At 46.1% G+C, this 25885-nt stretch overlaps 1 protein-coding gene across 2 annotated transcripts; it reads right to left on the bottom strand.

The window, feature by feature from the left end:
• Positions 1-1296: 1296 nt before the first annotated feature.
• On the bottom strand, positions 1297-25885 carry ZMAT3 (zinc finger matrin-type 3). Of its 2 annotated transcripts, XM_030575599.1 has the most exons (7): positions 25681-25885; positions 18935-19032; positions 17574-17893; positions 14889-15008; positions 12842-13008; positions 12616-12716; positions 1297-6682 (listed from the first exon to the last, which is right to left on the bottom strand). In XM_030575599.1, exons 3-7 carry the CDS (start codon positions 17835-17837, stop codon positions 6471-6473), a joined length of 864 nt encoding a protein of 287 aa, XP_030431459.1. In that variant the 5' UTR covers positions 17838-17893; positions 18935-19032; positions 25681-25885; the 3' UTR covers positions 1297-6470. The 2 variants fall into 2 exon arrangements, with proteins under 2 accessions (XP_030431459.1, XP_030431458.1); XM_030575598.1 differs by lacking the exon at positions 18935-19032.

The following is a 25885-nucleotide window of genomic DNA, read 5'->3' as shown; positions in this document are numbered from 1 at the left end:
CCAGGGACATTCTGCAGTCACATGCACACTAGAGAGCTGGGCTTCATGGCAGCCCTCTTGGCAGGACCATGTGGGCTAGTTGTCAGTCCAGGGTCATGACTAATTGGTCCATGCTAATCCACTGGCCACAAACCCCTTGTAAAGGACACGTGCACAGCAGACTGTGTCAAGTAAGTTGTTCCCTGTAGTCCCTGCCCCTCTTCATTGGTTCCCCACACCAAACCCATTTACCCAAGCTTTGTTCAGGGATGTTCATTTCACTCTTAGAATGGAAGAGTTGTATCTGAATTCTAAAGGTCTGTGACACTGACTGCATTCTGTAAGTTACCCACTATTATATCTTACACTCCCCCTTCGTGTTTGATGTTCTGACCACCAGGGATTTTGTTCTTTAATATCTAGCAATGATATTGAGAAAATTGTCTGAATTAGAAGTCTGCTGGTCTAAACATCTGATCTCGTAAAGTGCTTCCACAAAAGGCAATGGGAGTTGAGAGCACTCAGCACCCCACAAGATCAGGTCCTTAGGCCAGTAAGTGCAAAGCTTTGTAAAGTGTCTTGATTAAGACAGCTTGGCTCTCATTAATTGCATTATTATTTCCCCCCTTTTCTCAAGTGTGTGTGTAAGTAAAAGTAAGAGCTTCAGGACAACTTTAGAAAGGTTACTGGGAACAGGACTGAGAACAGCAACTCATACAGGCACTGAACAGTCATGATCATTGTAACAACGTAAAGGCCCCTATTCAGGAAATCTCTTAAATCCATGCTTAACTTTTAATAAGTGCTTTCCTGAATCAGGGCCATAAAGTCATGTAAATGAAAGGGGAATCTGGCTCCCTGGAGTTATACCAGGGCATATGTGATAGTCAGGTAGGCACCAGTCTCTTGAGCCTTTCAGAAAACTTTTATAAAGTGAAAGGCTCGTATGATTTTTCACTCTACCTTTCTTCAGTCTGGAGATGCAAGTCAGCTTGTGGCATCCATTCTGCAGGAAAATACAATGTGATGCCAGGCCCTTCACTGTGATTTCGGCTCCTATCCTGCAAGGTGCTGAGCATCCTCAACTTCTTGTGAAGCCAAGGAGTCTTGTGGGGAGATTCAAGTCTAAAATGGACTTCAGTAGGAGTTGGAGGCAGTCAGCGCCACACAGGATTGGACCCTTTACCTGTGCTCTAATACATATTAAGCAAGTAGTCTCAATCACCTGTAACTCTTCTGCTAAGTGGACGACTGTTTAGAGCCATGCACTCACCAGCAGCAGTAAAACCAAAACACTGAATCTGTGGAATGGTGAGAGCAAGACGATTTATTGTAGAGTGGAGAAAAGGTTCATTTTCATCAACTCAATTATTCCTCTACAGAGTTCAATGCAATAAAAAGAGGGACAAGTGTACAAAACGAACCTGACAAGAAGGCTCTAGATGACGTACATTCAAAGCATTTGCAAATGATGCTACTATACAGATGCAGGATACAAATTAAATCAGTTCCTTCCAAAGTGGACTGAACCAATTCTGTATCCACACTCACTCTTTTGTGTTTTGTTTCAGAAACATCCATAATCCTCCCTTTCACTGCAGATGCTTTATTCTTTTTTATATAACTCCACTGGCCTTTTCTCATCACTGGGAAAAGGATGCCAGCTATTATTGTCTAACAATTTATTTAAAATCAGATTTTATTTTTACTTCCAATTTGATGCCGGTGGCAACTGATCCTGCTGCAGTGAAGTCAATGGGAGGTTCACCATGACTTAAATGAAATCAGGATCAGGTCCACGGTTGTTCAATCCCGCATGCTAATTTATTCCTGGGAACACATGGACTTTGCCAGTTGTAAAAATAGTTCCTTTTAGATCCATCTTGAAACTTGTTCTTCTTAAGGGGCAAAAGGTTTCTTCCTCATCCAGAGAATCCTTGTAGATACAGACATAAAAACATGTACATGACAAGGCATCAGCACTACAGAATTCCTGGAGTGGTTTAGGGCTTGACCCTGTTCCACTGAAATCAATGGGAGCTTCACTGCCAATTTCAGTGGGAGCAAATTCATGCCCTTACAGAGCAAGAGAAATAATTCTTTAAAAAGCCTAAGCCAGCCTAGATTGTTGTAACAAAATCTACGATTGAGAGAACATTTAGCACCCTGCTTTGTTTTGGCATGGCCAACGTAAGCATACAGCACAGCCATGTCATTCACTTTGTACTCAGGCAATAACCTCTCTGCAGTCAATGGGAGTCTTGCCTGAGTAATGTGACGACAGGATTTTGCTCATGTTATTAACAGCATGTTAGTAAGCCAAAATATGAATCAGTGCTTACAGATAGATTCTCTCTATAATGTTCAGGTAGTAGAGGAAAAAAAAAATCTCCTGGAGTAAATTTTGCTCTTGGTAACACTGGTGTAAATCCAGAGTAACTCCACTGAAGTCAGAAGGGTTTCTTCAGATTTGCACCAGAATAACTATAAGCAGAACTGAGCCCCAGGTTAGATAATGTTATAACATGTTTATTTGTTAATGCATAATGATATCTAATGTTAATACAAACAAAACAGTACCTCTTTCATACTCCGTATAAATTATATGCATCACATGTATTGGTCTCATTGCCTTAAAATATAAGCTACAGCTGGAATGAAATGCATATGTATTTAACGTTAACATTAACATGTGCTCAATTTACAGAGTCCACCATTTAGACAAAGGTTGCAGTTGTGACTTTAGAAAAAATCTGGAGGCAAACTCTGAATTTGTTTGCCATGAAAACATAAAAGGAACAATTTTTATTTTATGTGAAGAAAAAAATACATATACGTGGGGTGAGGGGGAAGAGCCACATTTTCACAAATAATAAATATCTAGTCTGATTCGAAATCAAAGTGCACTGAAGATTTTTCTATTTAAACAAAAACCACCCATAGGATAAAGCCATAAATATTCACAAGACTGTCAGTGGTCAGCATAATAAAATAAATATGAATGCAATGATTTTTTTTTAGCAGCATAGGTCATTAATCTACTGGCCAATGTGATAGCTTCACAAAAGTCCATTTTATTTTTCCAGTCAAGAAATAAACTATTCGGGGGGGGTCCTCTAAAAAGGTGCCACACCTGTATTCTTACTGGGTATGGTGCCTCTCTGCCCCTTGCTGTGCTCCCACCCCACCCCCCCATTTCTGAATGTAACTATATAGCAGGATATGTTTTCCCCAAGCATTCTGAATCCTTATGTACAGAATTACTTTAATATGCATACAGTCAAGTTCTGACCTTCTCTTGCTGAAGGGACTTTGGGTTGGCTTTAACCCTTAAAACATAGGACTGGAAGGGCCCTCCTGGGTCATTGAGTCCAGGCCCCTGTTATCGCAGGAACACTAATGATGTCTAAGGTGTTTTTTTTTTCACACCTTCATGATTAGCCATTTTCTAGGTCAAGGAGAAACCATTGTGGGTGCTGTGACGGGACGGGCAGTCTTTGGTTCACTTGTGCTCACATCAGAACTTCTGGACAGAGCAAATCCCAGCATGTCCCACATCCTTCTAGCCATGGATGCCTTTTCTCCTGCCTGGGAGACTTGTCAACAGGTGCTGTGGAGTCCCACTCCCTGCTTCACACAAGGGCAGAGGAGAGATGGAATTCTGGAGGTGACAACCCTCATCCCTGATGTTCAAACTGAGACTGGATGGCAGGGGAAGTCTACCTGCCTGTTGGGTAGCCTCCCAAGGAAAACCGTGGGAGCTCCATTGCTGGGGCATTTCAACTAGACACAGTTTTATGAGGGAAAATGCCTCCTTGGCTAGACACTGAGCTACATATAACAGGGCTTTCACCAGCTCTCATTTTATTCAGTGTTGCATGAAACAATGGAAACACCATGCCGTGGTTTATGGCAAATGGACATTTAAACATGATGCAGCTATCGCTGTGGGGAGACACGACAGGGCAACTATCGTCCACCATCCTCTGTCCTTACACGGGGTGTACAGCCAGGAAAATAGAGGAAAGGCCACAGTTCCACTATCTGGAATGGGGAGCAGGTCATACCCAACAACTGCACTCTCTACGGCAGCACAGGAAGGTTGGGAATGGGGCAGGCCAGTGGGCATGGCCGGGGGCCAGCCAGGGAGAGCACAGGGGAAGGTGCTTGTGCTTGTGCTCTGCAACCCAGGATTCTGTTCCCCCACCGATTCCACCCAATGGAGTTCCTCTGTGCAAAGCCTATATACTCAGGCTTTGAGCAGAGGACCAGCATTAGGTGCTACAGACACTGAAGTCTGTTACCATGCATTTAAACATGGATCAGCAGGGAGCATGTGATGATTGCTGTGACCTCCATCACAGTTTAACCTCATGGAGTATAGGAGTGCTATATAAAAGACAGGGCAGTTGTGCAGTGCTCGCTGGAGGTGGCCAATGATACAGATTACTCAAAGTCTGAAGAACAGCTTTTACTTCAGAGCACACAAGTGATGCAAGCCTTTCTGTGGTGGCCTGAGAAGATGAACAGAAACTCTGTTTTTTAAGGCTGGAAAGGGCTGGTGGAATGCAGGAAACTAGGGAACAGGGACCAGTGAAGGATGGGGAAAAACAGAGCTGTTTGTAACATGATATGCACTGGGCCAAATTCATCCCCAGTGCAGCCCCAATGAAGTCAATGGGATTTCACCGAGGCAGACATTGACTCGCTGTCTCCAGGAGGAGGGGACAAGCTACAAAGCACCTTTTCACCTCTAGTACCCTCCCACCCGAGAAACAAAGGAGCTACACTAGCATAAAACCAGAACAGTAAAGCTGGCCTGGAAGGAAGATATCCACAGCACCCGCCTGGGTCTGATCCTACTTAAAAAAAAAAGATCAGGATCATTAAATTAACCACAACTGCGTGAATGATCAGAGGAGAGCACAGCAGCCCCACTCAGAGATCAGTAGGGGACCAACATGGTAGCTCAGCCTGAATACCACACAGGGGAGAACACAGCAGCCCAGCCCAAAGATTGCATGACTGATAGGGTGACCAGATGTCCCGATTTTATAGGGACAGTCCCGATATTTGGGGCTTTTTCTGAAATAGGATCCTATTACCCCTCACCCCAGTCCTGATTTTTCACACTTGCTATCTGGTCACCCTAATAAGGGGCAGCACAGCAGCCTAGCCTGGAGATAATACATGGGAGAATATGACAGTCACGCTCATTATCCCTTCCCTAAAACAAAAGACTAAAATGCTGACGTTCCGTGGGAAGCAAGATAAAGGAAAGCCCAGTCTGAGACTTAGAGTAAAGGGAAGAGAGGAAATATGCCCAACACGAGCAGCTCTTCTCCAAGGGTGAATTTCACTTTGCACATATAACACCTGTCAGGCTTAGGGCAGCTGAATGGAGTGGAGGTTAAGGCAGCTGAAATCCAATAATCCCCAATTTCCAGGGAATTTTACTACATCACAGACCCACCCCCTCTACAGTTACTACAGGCTGGAGAACAGCACCTGACCCCCTCAGCACCAATTTGATAGGGTGTTTGGACTCACGATTCCTCCCCAGCCCATCCTCATTGCACCATCCATGCTGTCCTATAGAGGGCCAAGGCTCAGTACAGAGCCTCCATCAGATTATATTAGCTTCTGTTGCTCTCTGGGCCGTGCACAGGCCCTGCTCCCATAGGTGAATTTCACCCACACTGCATAAAGATGCCTATTGGCTCCAGTGTGGTAAAAATCCATTGCCAAGAACGGACCAGAATCTATTCTCTGTGACAGAAGAGAGTATCTGCTGATGTGGCAGATCAGCTACTCTCCTAATGCAGATGTTAGGTTGAAATCCTCACCAGCCACTTGAAGTCCAAACACTGGGGGGTGGCCTATGTGAAGGTGAGGGAGATAGGATACTCCTTAGGGTATGTGCACAGCCTCTGTGCCGTACCAACAGGAATGCAGGAGGCACCTGCTGTAAGTTGTATTTGAGGCTATAGCCTCTGATGCTTCTGCTAGCAGGGATGTGCACCCAGTAATGCCATTCACGCATCCGCTGGTTCTGTTCCCTCCTCTTCTCTAGCCTGCCCATAAAGTCCCCCTGCTGTGGAGTGACGCTGTGGAGCACAGCTCTAGGACACGCCAAAAGGGGTGCTACGTCTCCACATACGCTGCCTGCGTGGCAGAACCGTGGTGGTCCCAGTGCTTCTTAGGCCTTGCACATTCATGCAACAGGGAATGGGGGAGGACAGGGCTCCCCCAAAATGCAAGGAAGAGCTTTAGATAACAAGCAAACAAACATTAAAACCACTTCACATCCTGCAGAGCATATTCCTGCCAACAGCGATATAAAAAACCCTAACCATACCATTAAGTTTTCAGGTGTTACATGTATAGCTAGAGAGCATACTCCTATCAAATAGAGCACAAAGCAGGGCATGTGGCAAACAGCAGGCGAGATAAGCTGCTCTATCTGCAAACTACTATCAAGGGATAGCGTGTCATTGTACATAGCCAAGATTCTCCATCTCATTCCTATACCGCTGTTCAGACACCTTGCTTTTGTGCTGTTTACTTTCTAAATGTTGTCGGAACTCCATCTCTTCGCTAGCCCCGGCATTGCACATGGAACAGTAGTACTGGCCACTTGGGGTGACACACATGGCGAGATCACGAGGAATTCGCTGGCGGGAGCGTGGATTGAAGTAGGGACCTGCAGAAAAAATAAAGGAGCCCATTTATCTGTAAGCAAGAGGAGCCCTGCAGTGTTTCAAGCCTCACTTCACAATTGCTAAGGTCTATGAGTAAAATGTTCAAAAGCACCTAAGTGATTTGGGAGCCTAAATCCTACTTTCAAAAGTAACGTAAGCACTTAGGCCAAAGGTATTTAGGCACCTACAGACACAGATAGGCACCTAATAGAATTTTCAAAGGCACCTAAATGGCTTTGATGCTTAACTTTCCCTGAAGTCAATGGGACTTAGGTCAATTTAATTTTGTAGTGCAGACTTGCCCTAAGTTACGTCAATGTACAGGCACCATAGTAACTGAATCGCTTTTGCATGTCCACACTATGCTCCTCGTGCCGGCGATGCGCGTCCTCACCAGAAATGCTTGCACTGATTTAACTGCCAATGTGGGGCATTGTGGGACAGTTTCTGAAAGGCAGCAACGGTCCATGTAAGCAATGCAGCATCTACGCTGACACTGTTTTGCCCTAACTACATCGACTTAAGTGCTACGCCTCTTGTGGAGAAGGAGTTATTAAGTTGGTGTAGTGGATGAGATACATTGGCAGGAGCTACATTTTACTGTAAACCCCTACAGAGTTAGGTCAATGTAAGCTGCCTGATGGTGTATTGTACACAAGGCCTTAGGCTCCTAAGTGCTTAAGTCACTTTTGAAAATGGGAGTTTGGAGCCTAAGTCACTTAGGAGTTTTTGAAAATCTGACCCTGTATCACTGTTCCCCCTATTTCAGAATTAGAATCCGTTTTCTGATCAGAGTAAGTTTACTGCTCACTTAGTTAAAAATAGTTATGATAAGATCATATTTAATATCATTTTAGAAGAACTGTTATATTATCTAACACCATGCTGAAAACATAAAATTAAACTAACACTCATCAGAGGACTGTCTGTGCTAACGAGCACTCATTGCACGACTTGCAAAGAAAAAATAAAACTGCTGATCCAGACACTATTAAATATACTTCAGATTAAATGGTATAGAATTAAGCACTTGGACAGGAAGCTGCAAATCACAAATATATGGAGATAGACCAATCTCATAGAGCTGGAAGGGACCCTGAAAGGTCATTGAGTCCAGCCCCATGCCTTCACTAACAGGACCAAATACTGATTTTGCCCCGATCCCTAAGCGAACTCACAACCCTGAGTTTAGCAGGCCAATGCTCAAACCACTAAGCTATCCCTCCCCCTCAAAATACCCCCTCAGAATACCTCTGGTTAGGGTGACCAGATAGCAAGTGTGAAAAATTGGGACGGAGATGGGGGATAATAGGAGCCTATATAAGAAAAAGACCCCAAAATCAGGACCCTATAAAATCGGGACATCTGGTCACTCTACCTCTGGTGTGCTCTTTGGAGTTACACAGATATAAAATTACAGTAAATGAGATCAGAATGAGGCCAGATTCATTCCTGCGCTAGTGCCAGCACAGGGACAGAGAGGCTACTAACTTCACCTGTCCTCTTCTGCTGCTGCTCAGAGCCAAGGTGCAAGCTAGAGGACTCCTTTTTTCTGCTGCTATAGGCTGCTGAGTTTGTCTATATTGCAGCTAGGAGCAAGGCTGGATAGACAGACTCTCGCTAGTGGTGCCTGAGCTAGCATACTGAAAAGAGCAGAATGGACACTGTAGCTCACGCTGGAGCTCGGGCTCTCAATCCCAGGGGATTGGGTGGGCCTGAGCTCAGCTCCAGTCTGAGCCGCAACATCCACGCTGCTACATTGAGTACGCTAGCTCAAGCCCCACTAGCATGAGTCTGTCTATCCAGGCTAGGAGGCTTGCTCCTAGCTGTAGTGCAGACATAACCAATGGGAGTCATCAGCGCTGAGCTCCACCCTAGCATCACCTCCTGCTCCGGATTCACCCCTTCCCTCCTCTAGTCTGTCAAGCTTCAACACCTCCCCATCCCCGTCCCCACCATGTTCCACTGCTCCTCCTCATCTCTCTGTCCTGTCCTAGAATGCTCCCAGCTTCTGCAGAGGCAATGCATCACTGGCAGAGCTTGCCCTGCCTGGCCAGAGGCTACTCTGAACTGGAGGAATTGACTGGACACAGGGCTGGGCACCAGAGCAAAGTGACTGTCACTCAGAGGTGAATTCCCCCATGCGCTTTTTTCTGCTTATTCCTAGATCAAAGTTCTTTTTAAAGGATTTTACAGTAAATCGAAGTGCTTTTCTCTCCCTCCTCACTGCCAAAATAAAAGAACAGACTCTGTCTTTCCCATATTGTGTTTGTTCAAAGGGTGGCAGAGCCAGAGTCTGAAACACCAGAGAAACTATTCAGGGAATAGGTGGCTTTGGAGGGTGGCAAACCTGCTTTATCATTCCGGACAGCAAGAATGCGAGCATGGGTTGATGTGGTAAAGTCGGAGTAAAAAGCTCAGGCCCCTTGCCAAGGAAACACCAGGAAATAGCCACCACTTAGAGTAGCAATAGAGAAAGGCAGATGGGAAATTAAGTTATGAGATGAGAAACCAACCAAACAAAGAAACTGACAAACTGAAGTAACTTTAACTGCAGAGGATCAAGATGGACAGATGGGTGGAATCAGCGAGAACCAGACAAAGCCTTGGCACCACAAATAGCTTCTTTCTTTGCAAAGCTTCCTTTACTGAGGGGCTCTCTCAGCACCTGCACAAATCTTGGGTAAACAGATTGTGCTGGGACAAAGGAGTGGGGAATGGAATGCTCCCAACTTGGGCATGGAGCACCCGTGCAGACCCTGCACAGCCTCTGAGGCTGCAGCAATATGGGTGTGGTATCACAGCTTGCTGTATCACTCCTAGACAGAGGCTTTGGCCAGTGGGACTGCATAATCATAGACCCACTGACTGTCTTCAAATGCCCCCTGTGAGGTGCACACACAGCCAGGGTAGGGCTGCTCACTCAGCTGCCATGACTAACCCCAACCCCCAGCTCAGTGAAGACCTCCTGGATTATGACCGGGAGGACAGGGTGGATCCCCTGGAGCTTGGCTGGTGCATGGAGCTCTCCACCCCTTGTGTCCCCCGGTGTGTACTCCAGGAGGTGAGGGAAGCCTTATTGCCTGCCTCTCAGGCCTTTCTCAAGCAGGTCCTGCTGAAGGATGTTCCCTGCCTGCCCCTCACCTCTGGTCCTCCAGACCTCGCCATCAGGCCCCTGCCCTGCAAGGCCCCCTCCACACCACCCAAGCCAGCTGCATGACTTACACTCACTTTGTTTCTGAATCAAGCCTAGGAAGCAACTGTATGTTCTCATACTCCATACCCTTCACTTCCTCACCCTCATGTCTCACCCTGACGCCAAGTGGCAAGATCTTCTATCACATGTGGAGGATGAGGAGCCCCGGTTGGCCACTCTATATTCTACCCTGGACCCTGGCCTACCAGGGATATTAGTTGGCGATTCCTGGCGTGGTTCACCCATTCCCCTCCCTGACACATGCCCTTTTTGCAGTGTGAGATAGACCCTGGAACACATTTACATTGAGTGCACCAGGTTGTGGCCCCTTTTCCGGCTCCTCCAGAACCTTCTCCTTCAGGGCTGGCTGCACTTTTTCCACACCTCTTGATCTACACTCACCCCATCTGTGGCCCCACGAAGTCACGAGACCTCCTCGTCAGCCTAGTGGCGCTGGCGAACGTGGCCATCCATCATGCCAGGAGAAGGATGCTGGATGGGAGGTGCTTTGTGACAGTGGGGCCTATTTTCACTCCTCCCTCCGGTCACATATCTGGGCACAGTTCCTCTAGGCCACATCCACTGGCTCCCTGGACGCCTTTGAGGAGTAGTGGGTGCTGTCCGGGGTTCTCTGCTCAGTGTCCCTCTCTGGCCCCCTGGTTTTACCCCTCACTCCCATCCCTGCTTTTCATTCATTGTCCCCTGAATTTACTTGAGCCCTCAGCTCATGGCTGTTCCCTTTAGGCTGGGGGAGGGTCGTTTACATGTGGGCAGGTGCAGATGTTCAATAGGTGCTATGACTCGCCCCTCCAACAGAGCCTGCAGTGATTCAACTCTTAGGCACGCTGCAGCAGCCAATCCCTGGGCAGGGCCCAGGTCAGCCTCTTCTAGGACCCCGGTGTCAGCGCTGCCCTCAGCCTGGTCATAACTCTACAGCTGGCTTCAACCCTTGGTACCTGCTCCCTGCCACTGCACCAACCACCAGGGCTGACTGCCTAGAACCCAGCACCTGACACCCCCTCCATGGACCTGCTTGAGTGTTTCCCCAGAGGATGCCTCCCCTCCAGTGAGGAATAAAGATCCATGGAAGGAGGCTAGGGAGGAAGACTTAAAGAGGTTCCCCTCATAGCCTTCCTGGAAAAGTTCTCTCAGCTGGACTGTCTTGGGGCCTTGGCCCCTTGCCAACGCTGTGGAGTCTGGGGATCCATGGGGACGGGAGTCTGATATCCAGCTGCAAGGGCAGCTGCTGCCTCCTCTGCTCCCCTTCCCCAAGAAGCATGGCCTCCACACAAGCAGCAGTGAAGAAGGACCCAGAAGGAGTTAAAGCTCCTTCAACAATGTTAGCCCCTGCTGCAATATTTGGTTAGGAGGGGATAGTGCCAGACCTGCTCTGCCCCCTCATACTTCCAGACCTGCTCCCAAGCTCCTGTGGAGGCATTTTCAGGAGGAGAAACCATGCAAGAGAATCCCAGGCATGCTAGGGAAGGTGCTGCTCAGGAGGTGATAACACCCTCTCTGCATGGGCAGGAACAGGTCCATGTGTAGAAGGTCCCCTCTGCATGCAGACCCATGTGGGACAATCCAGCCCTCACTTGTCAATCCAGCCCCCACTTGTTGAGGTCAATGGCAGGTTTGGCTGAGTGAGAGGATCAGGATGGGGCCTATGGCCTGCTAAAACTCCTACTTGCCCCTTAAACCTTCAAAGAGCTTTATAGACTCCGGACCAGATTCCTCAGTCCAACCAGGCCCCTTAGTGTCACTCAGGTGGTACAAAGGAGCCAGATGCTGGCTGTAAGTGGCTAACTGAGAACTTCCCCAGTGGAGAGACCTCCTGATCTAGCAGCCTCCATCACAGAGGGCATTCCAAGGTAGGAGGCAGTGTGTTGGGGGCGAGGCAGTGTCAGAAGATCAGGGTTGGGTGAAGCACCCATCCTCCCTTGGCATGTGGTACCTGACGCAGTGTGGCTAACCACTTTAAGGGGAGATGGGCCCAGCCCCTCCAGTGACACAATTATCTTTGCCTCCCAAGGTGGGGAAAATGAAGTTCATGTGACCAGTCAGGCCTCTGCCTTATCTAACCCTAGGTTTGGGAAGAAAGGGGAAGTGGTGGCCCTTGATGCTGCAGGAAGGCTGTGAGCAGCCAGAGGAGAGCACAAGGCTGGCAGAGACCTGTGGATGACTCCAGGTAGGAAGGCCAAGGAAGGCCTGCTTGGGAAAGACCAGGGAGCAACCCAAAGGAACCCAGGGGGGTGATGGAAAGGAACCTGGGAAGGGCTGAAAGCTGAGCCCAGAGGGAGAGCAGAAAAATTAGAGGACAGAAGAGCGACCCCTTAGGTAGAAGGGATTAGGCCTAGTTTGAGATGGGCAAAGGCGCTGTTTTGTTTGGCTTTAACTTGGATGTGGAACTCTGATTCCCTGGATAGTTGTACTTTTGTTAAGGGCTTAGCTGGAGGACCAAGGCATAGCAGCAAGGCACTGCAGCAGCCAAAGGAGGCCGTGGAGTTTTGAAGAGCTGTGAGAAGGGGGCAAAATGAGGCAGAGCTGCTGCAGAGCTACCCCATGCCACCCTGGAGGCAGCCACCCTGTTACAATCCCTCATGCTGGAGTCAGAACCAGGGCAGACCAGCCTACAGAACAAGAGCTCCCTAATGCACCTTTCTGTGTCAAGCAGAACCCATTAAGCAATAGTCACTGTGTGACCCACAGAGCATGTAAGTGGTGACACAAACATTCAAGTACCTGTACTGTTCTGAACCGCATACACATTTCTTCTGTTCTGCATCATCTTATAGTCGTTCCCTTCTTTCCGTGCCCTCCGTTTGCCCAGTTCTGATGTATCCCTGAAGGTTAAATAAACACATACAGCTCTGTTTTAAAGCTCTCTGAGATACATTAACCGAGACCGTGGAGGCATGGCTGCACACATTCAGGCCAGCCCTTAATGTAAAGGTTGAACAAGACTTACGAGAATGAGTTGTTCTGTGCTTCTGCCAGGCGTAGCCTCTTGGCATGATTCTTTCCTTGGTAGTGAGCCTGGGCCACAGCCGGGGAACTAAATGATGCATCACAAAGCTTGCAGTAATCATTCTCAGTGGCCATGATCACTCGGCCTCCTGGTTTAGAGGCGCTCACCTAGCAGCAAAAGGGAGGGAAAGGATCACATACAAACATAGTGGAGTTCATTCTTTGAAATCACTGAGCCAGGCTCAATGAAGTTGACCCCTCTCAGCAAGGTGGTGGTAAAAGTGGGGATTAGAACTCTGGGTTCTCTGCACTGGGTTCCCCAAATTTGTTCCCTTGTGGGAGGAGCGTTTGCCTCTCCTTGGCTCCAGCTGGGAGTCTGCCCCCCTGAACCTGCACATCCCCTAAGATCCACACCGATCTCTGCAGATCAGATGGAAGATCCCTGAGGATCAGATGCATATCAGAACTATCTGTGCAGAGGCCCTGTACCTCTGCACTGGCTCTCGTGCCTCCTGCTCCCACTTCCAGCTTCCTCGCATGCTTGACTCCTCTGACTACCACTGCTCCTAGGAACACCCTGAACGGAGATTCCACAGCACTGACAGAAGTCTGCGTCCAGACTACCTGCCCCCATCTCCAACCCAGCAAATAACCTTCCGCGGGTTGCAGAGAAACAACTGACCCCTCCTCACACCTTGCCTATGGACAGCAGGAGTTCCATATGCAGATTTTAGAGGAATGATCCAGTCCCGAGTAAGCTCAGTCCTCGGGATCTCCCAGTGAATTATGGGGCATGATCTTGTCTGTCTACTTAGAATGTAAGCTGATTGGAACAGTGACTGAGTCTTTTTGGTGTTTTGTACATCACCAAGGAACCGTATTTCCCAAATAGTGTGAATAACAATGATTTACTCATTGGCCTTGCCAGTGCTATGCTTTCTAAGGTGCAGTTTCTTTGGTCCCCATTTTGATACTTCATATGCTCCTCCCCAAAAAAACACCCTAGAATTCTGGCGTGCATGGTACAATATGAACATCTTCTATGTAGCGGGCTCAAACTTGGCTCTCTTTTTTCCGAGAATTAGTTCCTCAAACAAGGCAGAGCAGCCACCCCAGCTATTGGAAATCAACACAGTGCACTTGTAACATACAATAGCTTAGGCAAGGGCCTGCTCTAATGACCACTGATGTGAATGGAAAGACTCCCATTCACTTCAGTAAACTTTGGATTAGGTTCTTTTTGTATGTCAACAGGTCTCCCCCAAAGTGGCTGGCCCCAGCAACCATATAACAACCTGCTACTTACTCACAGCTAAGGGGTTCGGTCTCCTTTAGTTCAAGTAGTAGAGGCCCGAGCTTTTGGTGCTGAAGGCCCCAGCTTTGATCCCTGCTGACCAACATGCAATGACATGCGAGTGTTGGGTGTGGAGAACATTTGATTTACCCCTTGAGCTAATGGGGCATGCACTCTGCTCTGTGCGTGCCTGCCATTGGGCAGCTCATGGGACAGCATTAATCTGGATCACAAAGGGGCCATTCACTCATGCAGTGATTGGAGAATGAGTGCCACAAGAGTAGCTATTTAGGGAGGAAAATGATGGCCCAGTGCTGTTGGTGCTAGACTTTAAACACCTTTTCTACATAGGCACGCAGGTTCAGCCTCACTTGGATGCACAGGAGATGGCTAGGCAAGGGGAAGATATACCACGCACACACACACACAAAGGAAGGACATGACAACGAGTGATTTCCATGGCTTTAAAAAGCCATAATCAGCAGAGCATCTGATTCACACAGGTATCACAGGATTTGCCACACGAGATTAGATCAGTGGCTTCGTGAGTCAAGTCCCCTGTATCTAGGAGTGGTCAATACCTGAAGAATGTAAAGGCACACATCGGGCCAATTGCACCATGCTGGACATAGTGAGAAAAATTCCTCTGACCCCTGCAGCAATCCCACCCCAAAGCATGAGACCTAGTTACCCTTGTCATAGGGGGTACGGCACATGTAAGCAGCACAGCCTCGGTCATCTACCCAGGCCTTACCTGAGCTGGATGGGAGACAATCTGAGGCACGGCAGGCTCCACTGAATTGCTCATTCTGGCAGGAGCTGGGCAACAACTTGCAGCATAGTAATTCCGAAGTTTCTTACTATGGTTTTTACCCTGGAAACAAAACCTGAATTAATCACTGTCCGGATGGAAGAGTCCCACCTGTATCTAGCAGCCAGAGGACTCAGCTAAGAGGTTGAAATGTAAACGTAGTCATGACAACAGCAGCTCAGATACAAGCTCTGATCCTGAGAGGGTCTGAGCAATCTCAACTCCCATTGATTGCAATGGGAGATTAGAGTGCTTGCCATTCCTCATGAGATGCTCAGTACCTGGCAGGGCTGGGTCTTGGGATGGGGTATGTACCCCCCACACTAGCAGTGAAAGGGTGAAGGGGAGCCCAATTACCCCATTCTGTAGCACCTCAAAGACAGGTAATTGAGGATTAGACCCAGCTGTGAAGAACCAACCTGGGTGGCTTCTATAAAGAAAGGCTGCAAGGCAATAGGGAGAGGAGACCTCCCTAGGGAAGGTAATTGGGTGTTTCCTCTCTGGGAAAGAAAACTCAGAGGGGCCTGCACCTTGGGACTATCCCTGAAGGGAGAGGGTAGCTGGGAAGGAGACTCTTGAAGCAGACCTGGGAAAAGAGAGGCTCCAGGGAGATAGCATGGGACATGCTTTCCAGGCCAGCCAGCAAACCTAACGGATGAACCTACAAAATTCTGCCTGCAAAAATTAGAAGCTTTTTTGAAAATCCATCCCAATAATATAGAAAGACACTCAGGTCTCCTCATCTCACTAAAGCCCTCCCTGTTCAGTACACTCTTCTGGAAAAACCAAAGTGAAAACTATTGCGACATATCCAGAAGGTCAGCAAACTGGCACTCTGATGGACTTGGGAAGGGGGAGTGAATTGAAGACTCTTAGACCACCCACCCCAGATGATCAGATCTAGAAGTTGTCAGAAGTTGAGGGTCCAATAAGATGGTGTTCTTACCAGGTAGAAGCACAAAGTGAGAGATGATCTCTGGGGATCCATATTGTGAATCATATCAAAAGAAATGTACATTGCAGTAGAGAAGCTGGCTAATCCAATGGTGTCTGTCATATACTACACCCCTGTTTGTGGGATGAAGCCCCACTCAGAGACAAGACCAGTTCAAGTGACCCATATGAATAGTGTCTGGTCTAAGAGCAAAGGTAGTAACTTCATTCTTATAGCACAGGGGCGGGCAAACTTTTGGGCCAGAGGGCCACATCGGGTTGTATGGAGGGCCGGTTAGGGGAGGTTGTGCCCCCTTATCCGACCCCTCCTGCTTCTCAGCCCCTGACCGTCCCCCCGGGACTCCTGCCCCATCCAACCCCCCCTGTTCCCTGTCCCCTGACTGCCCCCCACCGCCCCATCCAACCCCTCCTCTCATTCCTGACTTCCCCCCCAGGACCCCTGCCCCATCCAACCACATCTTCTCCCTGACCGCCCCCGGAATCCCCGCCCGACTGTTCCCCACTGCCCCACCCAACCTCCCCCCTTCCTGACTGACCCCCCTGGGATCGCTGCCCCCATTCAACTCCTCTGTTCCCCGCCCTCTCACCGCAGCAACCCCATCCATACACCCGCCCCCTGACCACCCCCCCAAACTCCCCTGCCCTCTATCCAACCCCCCCTGCTACCTGCCCCCTTTCCGTGTTACCTGGAGCACCGGTGGCGACCCAGCCACACCACCGCACAGCACAGAGCACCGGGTCAGGCTGTGGCTCTGCAGCTGTGCTGCCCGACAAGAGCTCGCAGCCCCACCGCCCAGAGCATTGCGCCGGCGACGCAGTGAGCTGAGGCTGAGGGGGAGGAGCTGGGGGCTGGCCTCCTGGGCCAGGAGTTCAGGGGCTGGGCAGGACGGTCCCACGGGCCGTAGTTTGCCCACCTCTATTATAGCACCCGCTCTCTGAGTTACAAAGAGCATACTCCTCAGTCTCAACGGAGCCTGCTCAATCCATCCCCCAGGGGACACAAACCTGCTAAACTGCTATCCACTGTTAAAAGCAGCAAAGCTGGGAGAAAAGATGGGTAATCAACATTTTTAAAATATATTTTTAAATTAGAACTGGAAGGAAAATCAGAACTTTCTGTTGGCCTTAGTTGAACTGGGGAATCTGGTTAAATTCCCACTGCCTCTCCCCCTTTATTTTAAAGTGGGAATCTAGGACCAGATTTCCCAGTTCAACTAAGGACCAAAGCGCACAGGGTTTTGCTTTCTCATTCTCCTGTGGCGGGGGAGGAATGAAAAAGTTTGACTTAAATAAATTTTCCATTATTTTGGCTGAAAGGGCAACATTTTTCATGACAGAAGAAAAGTTTTGATGAAAAAATTGTGATGAACTCCAGCCTAAAGCACAAAGAGGACAAGCAACTCATTAGGGCCCCACTCTGAAACCCTGTGTAGCCTCAGTAACCCTCCTTCAGGCGTAGGAGCAAAAAGGGGGGCTTCATCTGCCCTCAGACCCCATCTGCCTCTGGCAGTGAGACCAGAAGGAGAGGAAGCTCCTGGCACATGACTCCCTCACTTATGGCAGGTTGGGGTCCCACAATTCATAAGGTATGCCCTACATCTCATATTGAAAGAGTGTTAGGCACCTCACAGGAACAACTAATCTGAACATCTTTCTTCTTTTGCTTCTCCTTACCTGGTAATGCGCCTGGGCTTGCTGTGCTGAATTCAGAGTGACATTGCAAAGTTTACAACACAGAGGCTTACATAGTTCCTCCAGCACAGGATCCTTTGCAAGCTCCTCTTCTTGTGAGTGCTGCAAGGAAGGCTCCAGTCCAAACGGTTTCTGTGGGGACAGTGGTGAGTTGGCTCTTGGCCTTGTGGCCACTGACATAGGAGGAGATGAAGGCGTCTCAGGACGAGGATGAGGAGGAAGTCCTGTCTGCTGCAAAAGAATCATTGGCTGGGAGGACTGCTGGCATGTTACTATTGAAGGAGGAAGACTCTTCTTCAGCTCTGAACCAGAAAAAAGACACAGGCTCAAATAAACGGCATCCTTTTCACAATGTGAATGTCCAAGACTGGGGCCAACTTTGCCAGTTTCACTCCAGCTGCTCTGTGTCTCTCCAACAATGCAAAGCAGCCATAAACCCAGTTTAACCAGCCAGTTAAGATGAGTTTATAGCTTCTGCTTCACTGGAGCAGGGCAACGCTGCTGCAGTCAGCCTGTTAATCCAGCCCCAGATATTTTTTTAGGCAAGACGACACGGATTAAAATCTGAGTTTAGCTATTAATAAGGGCTACCACATCCTCCTGGAAATTTAAGTGGACTACTAAGAACTTATAATATCTGGACAACAAACAAAATGAGAACTCACCAGGCATAAGCTTCCAGATGCAAGAAAATATCATTCTGCCATGTTTGTGTTACCCTAGGAGGCCTGGAGCCTATATTTGTTAGTGCAGTGACTCACTGCTGAGCTCATGCAGAGGCCCATTGAAGCAGTGCTTCCAAGGGTAAACAAATGGAGTACTGGGGCCTTACGCCCTTTCCCAAATCAAAGAAGGGATGGGCTCTGTGCCAACGAGTTCACAATCTAAGAAATAAACTAATACTGCAATATATGTTGTTGCTTGGTACCTTGTCAATCATTTGGAAGTAACTGTGTATGTTGTGAATCGTAAACCCCATACAAAGCCTTCATAAATATCAACTTCAGGAAAATATGTCAAAATTAACTTTTCTCCAGTAAATAAAAGCACTGAGGGAGACACTGTTGTCTATTGGTTAGAACAAGGTATCAGGAGTCATTTCTTCTGGGTTCCATTCAACATCCTGCCATTGTCTTGTGGCATGACCTTGGGCAATTTCTCCATGCCTTCACTTACTAAGGAGCTGAATCCTTCTCACACTATCAAACATGACTTAGAGCCTGAATAAGACTCTGCCATCCCTGTCTATCCTGGGCTGCTCTTTGCACGTCCTCTATGTTAAGTCCAATAGTCTTCCCTCTCTAGTGTTCAATGGAGAGATTATTTCATTTGGCCTCTCTTACATGTCCTCCAGTTGCCCAATGGTACACCTGCCATGGCAGATGCTCTGGTTACATTCTTCATACATCCCAGATATTTACATTGTCTTCTCTGGATAACTCTGGAATTAAAAAGTTGTGGAACTTTGACAAATCTCCTCATTTGTTACAACTTCATTCCATTTAATACCCACCATTTTCCTCAGGCATTTGCTATTTAATTGGATATCTGCCTCTACTTCTGGCAGATTTTACTAAGTACAATGCAATATTAAAAACTATTTCATATTTTCTGAGGTTTGGAAGATTATCTCATATTAGCACTTATTCAGTTTATTTCTCAATCAGTTCACATTCTTAGGAACCCCCTTAAATTTCCCACAAAAAGCTTTGAGAGGCTTAACTGATTTATGTTTCCATGTTCTGTTGAAACCCTAGGATGAACATTGCTAGGTTAATGCAAAGTGGAAGTATTAGTGTAAATCAAGACAGAACCACTTTCTTCAAGATTATATTAGCTTCTCATCATAGCTCCGCTTACCAATAAACAGGATTTGATATCTTGGCCATTTCAAATCATGTCAAGCTAAAATTGCATTCTGGGGTGCCAGATTTGTACTATCTTTAAGCAGAAATGTTTTAAATACAGGGACCTACCTTTACTTTTCTAAATAGGAATCCTTAATTTAGATTGCAGGTAACATTTTCAGAAGTATCTTAGGTGCCTAAGTCCCATTTTCAAAAGTGACTTTGGTTCTTAGGCCCAGATCCTCAGAGATGTTTATGCCTTTGAGGATCCTGGCCTGAGGGCCAGATTTCAAAGGTATTTAGGCACCCAAAGATGCACATAGGTGCCTCCTGGGATTTCCAAAAGCACCTAAACAGATTAGGCACCTAACTCCCATTGAAATCAATATGAGGTTGGTATCTAACCTAATTAGGCACTTCTGAAAATCACGAGGCACTTATCTACATCTTTAGGTGCCTAAATACCTTTCAAATTCTGGCCTGTGAGAACCTAAGTGAATGGGCCTTAGGTACCTAGAAGCCTAAGTCACTTTTGAAAATGAGATTTAGGAGCCTAAGCCACATGGACACTTTTGAAAATTTTACCCGAATGAATCTGTGTTGTTGTTTTTGCACACACGGACTCCCACTTCTGCAATTGGCTTCTTGCGAGCAAATCCCTAGGCCTATACAGGACCAGCTGCAGAACAAAAGCTCAAGTTCCAACCAACAATATTGCTTTAAAGTTTTCTGAGTATTTCTAGGGACTAACAGGAGGGAACCCACAAAAAATGAAGCACACAAATACATGCCTTTGGAAATGGGCGGACAATAAAGCCTTTGGGTTTTATTTCTGTAGCACAGCTCCCTTGTCAAGGTGCTGTGCTCCCTACTAAAATCAATTTCTAAATATTAATTCAAATGCAATTCAAAAAACCCTTAAGAACCTCACTAAAATTAACAACTGAAACAAATTTGAGGATGTTCAATGCAGAAGCTAAAGAGGAAAGAAGGGAATGGATGGAAAAGTATAAATTAGAGGGAAGTGGTTGTTCTAAATACACCGGGGAAGGAGGAGTGTTTAATGGTGGGCCGAGAGATGGACTACTGGATTATATGGTTAAGTGAATTCCACACCCTAGGGCCCACCATGACAAAGACACTAATTCCTTTTTCTGACTATGATGGTGGGATTCCTAGAGGGATCTGAGGTCCCTTCCAACCCTGATATTCTATGGTCATGTCATACCAGAGATCCTCTTTGAGATGAATTCCAAAGAAGACGTTCCAAATATAGTCAGGGAGCCTACCTTGTTGCAGCCTTTAAAAACTAACAGCACCAGCTAACAGTTAGTGTGCCACTGCACAGGGAGCCAATTCAAAGAATGTGAAGTGGGTATAACGTGAATGTGACTGTTAGATCAGTGAGAAAAGGGATGCTGGATTCTGAACAAGTGGCTAATAGTGGAGGAACTCTGCTGTTAGCCCTAACAAGAGGGAATTTCATCAGCTGAATGTATGAGACACAAAGGCAGGGACTGCTGTTGTGAGGTTACCCTGAGATAAATCACCTGTGCATCACCTGTGCAAATTGTGAAGTGCACGTGCAAAAAAGGTTCCTATCACATGGAACACATGGAGGGTGGGGGTGGGACTTCCTAGAGAGGGCATGGCTGACTCACTGCTTCTAATCATACCCTCTCAACTAGAATGAGCCTTCTTGTAGTAACTAACTCTATCCAGTAGCAAGACTTCATAACCAATCCTGGGAACACAGAAGTTTTAATGTGTCCAGACAAGACAGTTCAAACATCCCTCCAGGCCAGAGACTTGAACTATGTTGTCCACAGGGCAACAGATGTACAGCTGTGCTCACATCCCATAGTAAGAAATTATCTGGCTAAAAGAGCTCAGTATATACATTGACCAACATGATAAAGGGACCTTTGAAGGACACAGTGTTTCAAATCTCATATTACCACCATGGACTGACTCCTCTCTTCTAGGTAAGACTTCAGAGCAGCTCCAGACACACTAGCTATGTTCCTTAGCTGTCAAAGCAGTAACCACGGTCACTCATATTAAAAAACATTAAGAAATCCACCATGACCAAAATGACAAGCTGACCCTGATTTAAAACCAGCGAGAGGTCATCCGTTAGCCTGACAAGTGCGATCTCAAATCCAAAAAATGCTAGTCCTAAAATGGGAACTATCTGGGATGCCACTAATGTCCAAGTGCTCCTGGACTGGAATAGCCACAGCTTCTCAATCTTGTTCCCTGAAAGTGGGGGATTTGACAGCTGGCAAGCACTTCAGTGTCAAGAGATGGCTTCTAAGGAGTGGGGTGGACATCTGCATGTCTAAGGATAATTAACATCTTTCTCTTGTTAAGTGAGGCATTGATGACATCACTCAATGATGGTGGCACAGTCACACCATTGTCAAGATGGACAGAAGTCAAAACTGAAGGCCATGTGCCACAGGGAATTCCAGAGGACAAGGAAATCAGAGATCAGGTGAAATAATCTATTGTGACCCTCGGCTTTACTAGTCAAAAGATACAGAGACCAGTCTAGAACCACATTGTCTCATCTGCGTAAAAAGGTAACTAGCTCACCATTATAATCAGTTGAAGGAACTGCTAATTGGATAAGGCCATCTGAAGTAATCTGATTGCACACTATCCAAAAGAGTTCAGCTGGAATGTTCATTACAGAAGGTCTAAGCCTGAGGACAAGTAACATCTCCTAACCAGGTGCTTCGGCACCTGGAGATCACCATTAAATCACCATGGTCTCCATATTCAGCAAATTGTGATGCTACAGCAGAGGGAAAGGGAGTCAAGGTATGACCCAGCACCAATATGGAGATCTCAGAAAAGCCACAGAATTCAATAGCTTCCAAGGCTATGAATCTGTAGCACTGATATGGTGTCTGCACTGATATAGATAAGGTGATGATTGACCTACCCAACATAAAGATGTAGTCTACCATCTGTGGGTGTTCTCTTTGACCTTCAGGGTAAAAACCCAGAAGGTGAAATCCTTGTCCCATTAAAGTTAAAGGCAAAACTTCTTTTGATTTTAATTAGGCCAGCATTTCTCCCAGGGAGTCCTTTCACTTCCGCTCAATAGAGCATTTGAAAATGGACTATCTTAATAAACTGACCATTTTTTATATTATCATATTGACACTGCAAGACAATAATAATCAGATTATAGTGTTACAATGTGGTTGGTAAAACAATGTCAGTACAAGTCTATGAATGTCTTAGAACAACATCAGATCATATTAAATGTCTGTAACAGCAATGACTTTAGGAAATGAAAGGAAATCATATCACTGTAAGTTGGTGAAAACCATAAATGCATCAAGCTTTGAAGCCTCTGCTCAGGAATGCTTTTTATCCAGGAATAAAAATTGCTCAAAGCTCACAGAGCTGAAGATTCATTAACATTTCTTCCCTTCTCAGCACATTGTCTGGATTTTAATATAATTGCACCTAAAACTATGTTAAGAGAACAGTAAGCACTCAAAGCCAGGAAATGACATAGTTAAGGTTGCTTTCGCAGCCTTAACATTGCCCTTTGGCTTGTATCCTTTTACAGCACAATCTTTAATGACGTGCTTGGATTCTGCTTCTCAATCCTACAATATACTACCATACAATTTTTCTGTACAATCTTAGGAGCAGATTGTGACCTCTTTATTCACACTGTTAAGCTGTAACTCACATGAGTAATCGCATGTACATGTGCCGCTTCTTCTCATTTTTAAAATTTGTTTATACTTACTCTTTTCAGTAGCTCAATTATTAGAACAATCTTTATTGTTTTAGGGTACAGTCCTGCAAAGTGTTGCACACTGTGGTTCTGATCCAGCAAAGAACTTAAGCGTGTGCTTCACTTTTAAGCATGTGAGATGTCCTATTAAAGTCCATGGGATAATGCTCTTTCACTTTTTATAAATAAATTCTCTTTTCTCTATAAGTATCTTAATCACTGAGTCAACAATTATGTACTATATAATATTTTTTCTAACCACCAGTTTAGTTTACCGTGGGTTCAGCTCAGGGCATAACTGTTAACGCTGAGACAGATTCAGCCCCCCTTACTCCCATTGAGTAGTACTGTACTCTGCAGGTAGTCCCATTAATTTCAATGGAATAACAGGTGGAAGAAAGAGTTATTCATTTGTGATCATGGGTATCATAATTTGGACCCATACAATTAATTTAGCTACACATTTACGTGACCTAGACATGCCAGCAAATTTGTATTATTACTCTATTATACATAATGGAGTGGTTTTCATTTGTAGTAAAAGCACCATTCCAGCAATGAAAAGTGGCCTTAAATTAGATGTAAATATAGTTTACTCTAACTTTAAGCTTACTTTACAAAGCAAGCACAGTCTAAAGTAGCGTTAGAGTAAATGAGAACCAGGCCCAATCTGCTGTATCTTGTCTAAGAAGTGTTTGCTATTACTTTCATGAACTCTGGCTATCATACATAGTGCAGTATACAGCACTACAACATGTAGGGGAAAACAATTATGACATGACCTTATTTGAGAAACGGTATGTAACTAAAGACTTTTTGCAGTGGATTAAGGGTACAGAGGCAGGATTAAGGTTACATAGGCAATCTTAACGTTACCATTTCCTGACTTTTGACAGGAATGTTGATTTTTCTTTAAAGGCCGTGCTAGGATGTTTTTAGTTGGTTGGTTTAGAGAAATATGTAAGAAAAAGAAGATCTATAATCTAGAACTATATGTCTAGGCCCCACTGAACACCCCATCCCATTTACCTTACTAGGTCCACAATGGACTCCATCCATCTGCACACTGTAGGAAGTTAGCAAGAGAGATTCCCTCTCCCTGTGCACTTAAGAAGCCATGCCATTTTTACCTTGCGAGATGACCAATGATCTCTGCATTATTCTCTGCCCAACTTCAGTAAAAGCTCAGTTGTGCCTTTAACACAGCCTGGAGTGGAGAGCCTGGAACTGCAGTTCCCCAGGGTGAATTCCAGGAGTCATTCTGCCTCAGGAAGACAGGATGCCTCCTGGGTCTCACATCATTATGGGCTACAACATACTTCCTCCTGTGTGTTCCACAGGACAATGCAGACGGATTCAGCCGGGTAAGTCCATATACTTCCTACCCCTTTGGAGCACTGTGTGCCTTGGGGAAGTAAGGAAGGAGCTGATCCTGCACTTCCCTGAACACAGAGACCACAATTGTACTTGGCCTTTGTATGTGCCATACTAGAGGGGAGGAAGGTTCTATACTTTCACTACCCTATGCAACCCTGGGAGAAATGCCAGGCACAGTCTAGGCCCAGAAGCTTTCCACTGCACAGCTAAGTTCGTCAAGCATGCACACACAGTACAGCCTTCCTTAGCAGCAGATTTTATGAACACAGTGGGAAAATTCCTTATGAAGTGCACTCTTCAAAGGCAGAGTGCAATTTTTAAAAAGGTCATAACTCAGTCAAATCTAATTTCTGTGCCAAGTTTTCCTGACTGTTTCCAGCTGTTTCAGTGATGGAGTTATTCAAACAGTCACTATTTATTTTTTAAATCAGAAAGTGTATTTTTTTCCTCCAGGCTCCTCATACTCCAGAATGAATGTACAGTACTTGTTTTTGCTGAAACTTTCCCGATACATTCGCCTTTGGTCAGAGATCAAGCCTGACAAATTTCAGCCTGAACGATGAAGGCTTCATACAGTACTAAGTGACTGAATGCAGGGTATTAGAATGGAAACTTTCATGACAGTGGTCACTGACACTGACTCTAGACTACTGTAGATACAAAACAGGTAACGCAAAGGGCAGGGAACATTTTGTTACCTTATACATCATTATGGAACTATACAGTGTGATGCAAAAACTGACATTTTTAGCAAATTTATTTATGCAAAATTGGAAGCTTTACAATCCCCATGACTTAGATTCTAATTAAAATTGGATGCATCTGTTGTTATCTTGAAATGGTTGCAATTCAAGAGAGAATTCAAGATGCAATTTGGGAAACATACAAGCAAAACATAGCATCCAAAAACTGATGCAGTATGTAGACATTCAAAACATACAATGCAACATAACTACCCACATGCAAAACAAACATGTAAAATCCCACAAACTAACAAGGGGAACATGTACATAACGCTGCTTGTGGTGCGATTTACCTCCTTATTATTGCCAGTGTCCTGACTACTCTAATATATGCATACACCCAAGTATAATACACTTACTAGACTCTCCTGATTCTGGGAGGAGGGACTCAGAGAAGCAATCGGCAGGCAATCCCTTGTACCTGGAGCTGGCCAGCCCTGCACATCCCCAGCTGAGATCTTCACCTCCTCCTTTCTTCCTTTTTCATGACAACTTAAGTCGGGTTGCTCCCCACTAGATCTGAGGGGCCATCAGTCAGAAAAGTCAGTAGAACCGGACACAGAG

Source organism: Gopherus evgoodei, chromosome 9 (genome assembly GCF_007399415.2).
Source record: "Gopherus evgoodei ecotype Sinaloan lineage chromosome 9, rGopEvg1_v1.p, whole genome shotgun sequence".
NCBI lineage: Eukaryota > Metazoa > Chordata > Testudines > Testudinidae > Gopherus > Gopherus evgoodei.
The sequence above is the reverse complement of the archived record's forward strand: the minus strand, read 5'-3'. Positions and strand labels throughout refer to the sequence as shown.

Excerpts from the sequence above, each read along its gene's own strand:
- ZMAT3 (XM_030575599.1), bottom strand. The coding sequence starts at position 17,837 with ATGATTCTTTTGCAGCAGACAGGACTTCCTCCTCATCCTCGTCCTGAG. Across the intron at positions 13,009-14,888 it reads TTGTCTCCCATCCAGCTCAG|GTGAGCGCCTCTAAACCAGG; the intron begins GTAAGGCCTGGG and ends TTTTGCTGCTAG. Across the intron at positions 12,717-12,841 it reads GCACAGAACAACTCATTCTC|GGATACATCAGAACTGGGCA; the intron begins GTAAGTCTTGTT and ends TTTAACCTTCAG.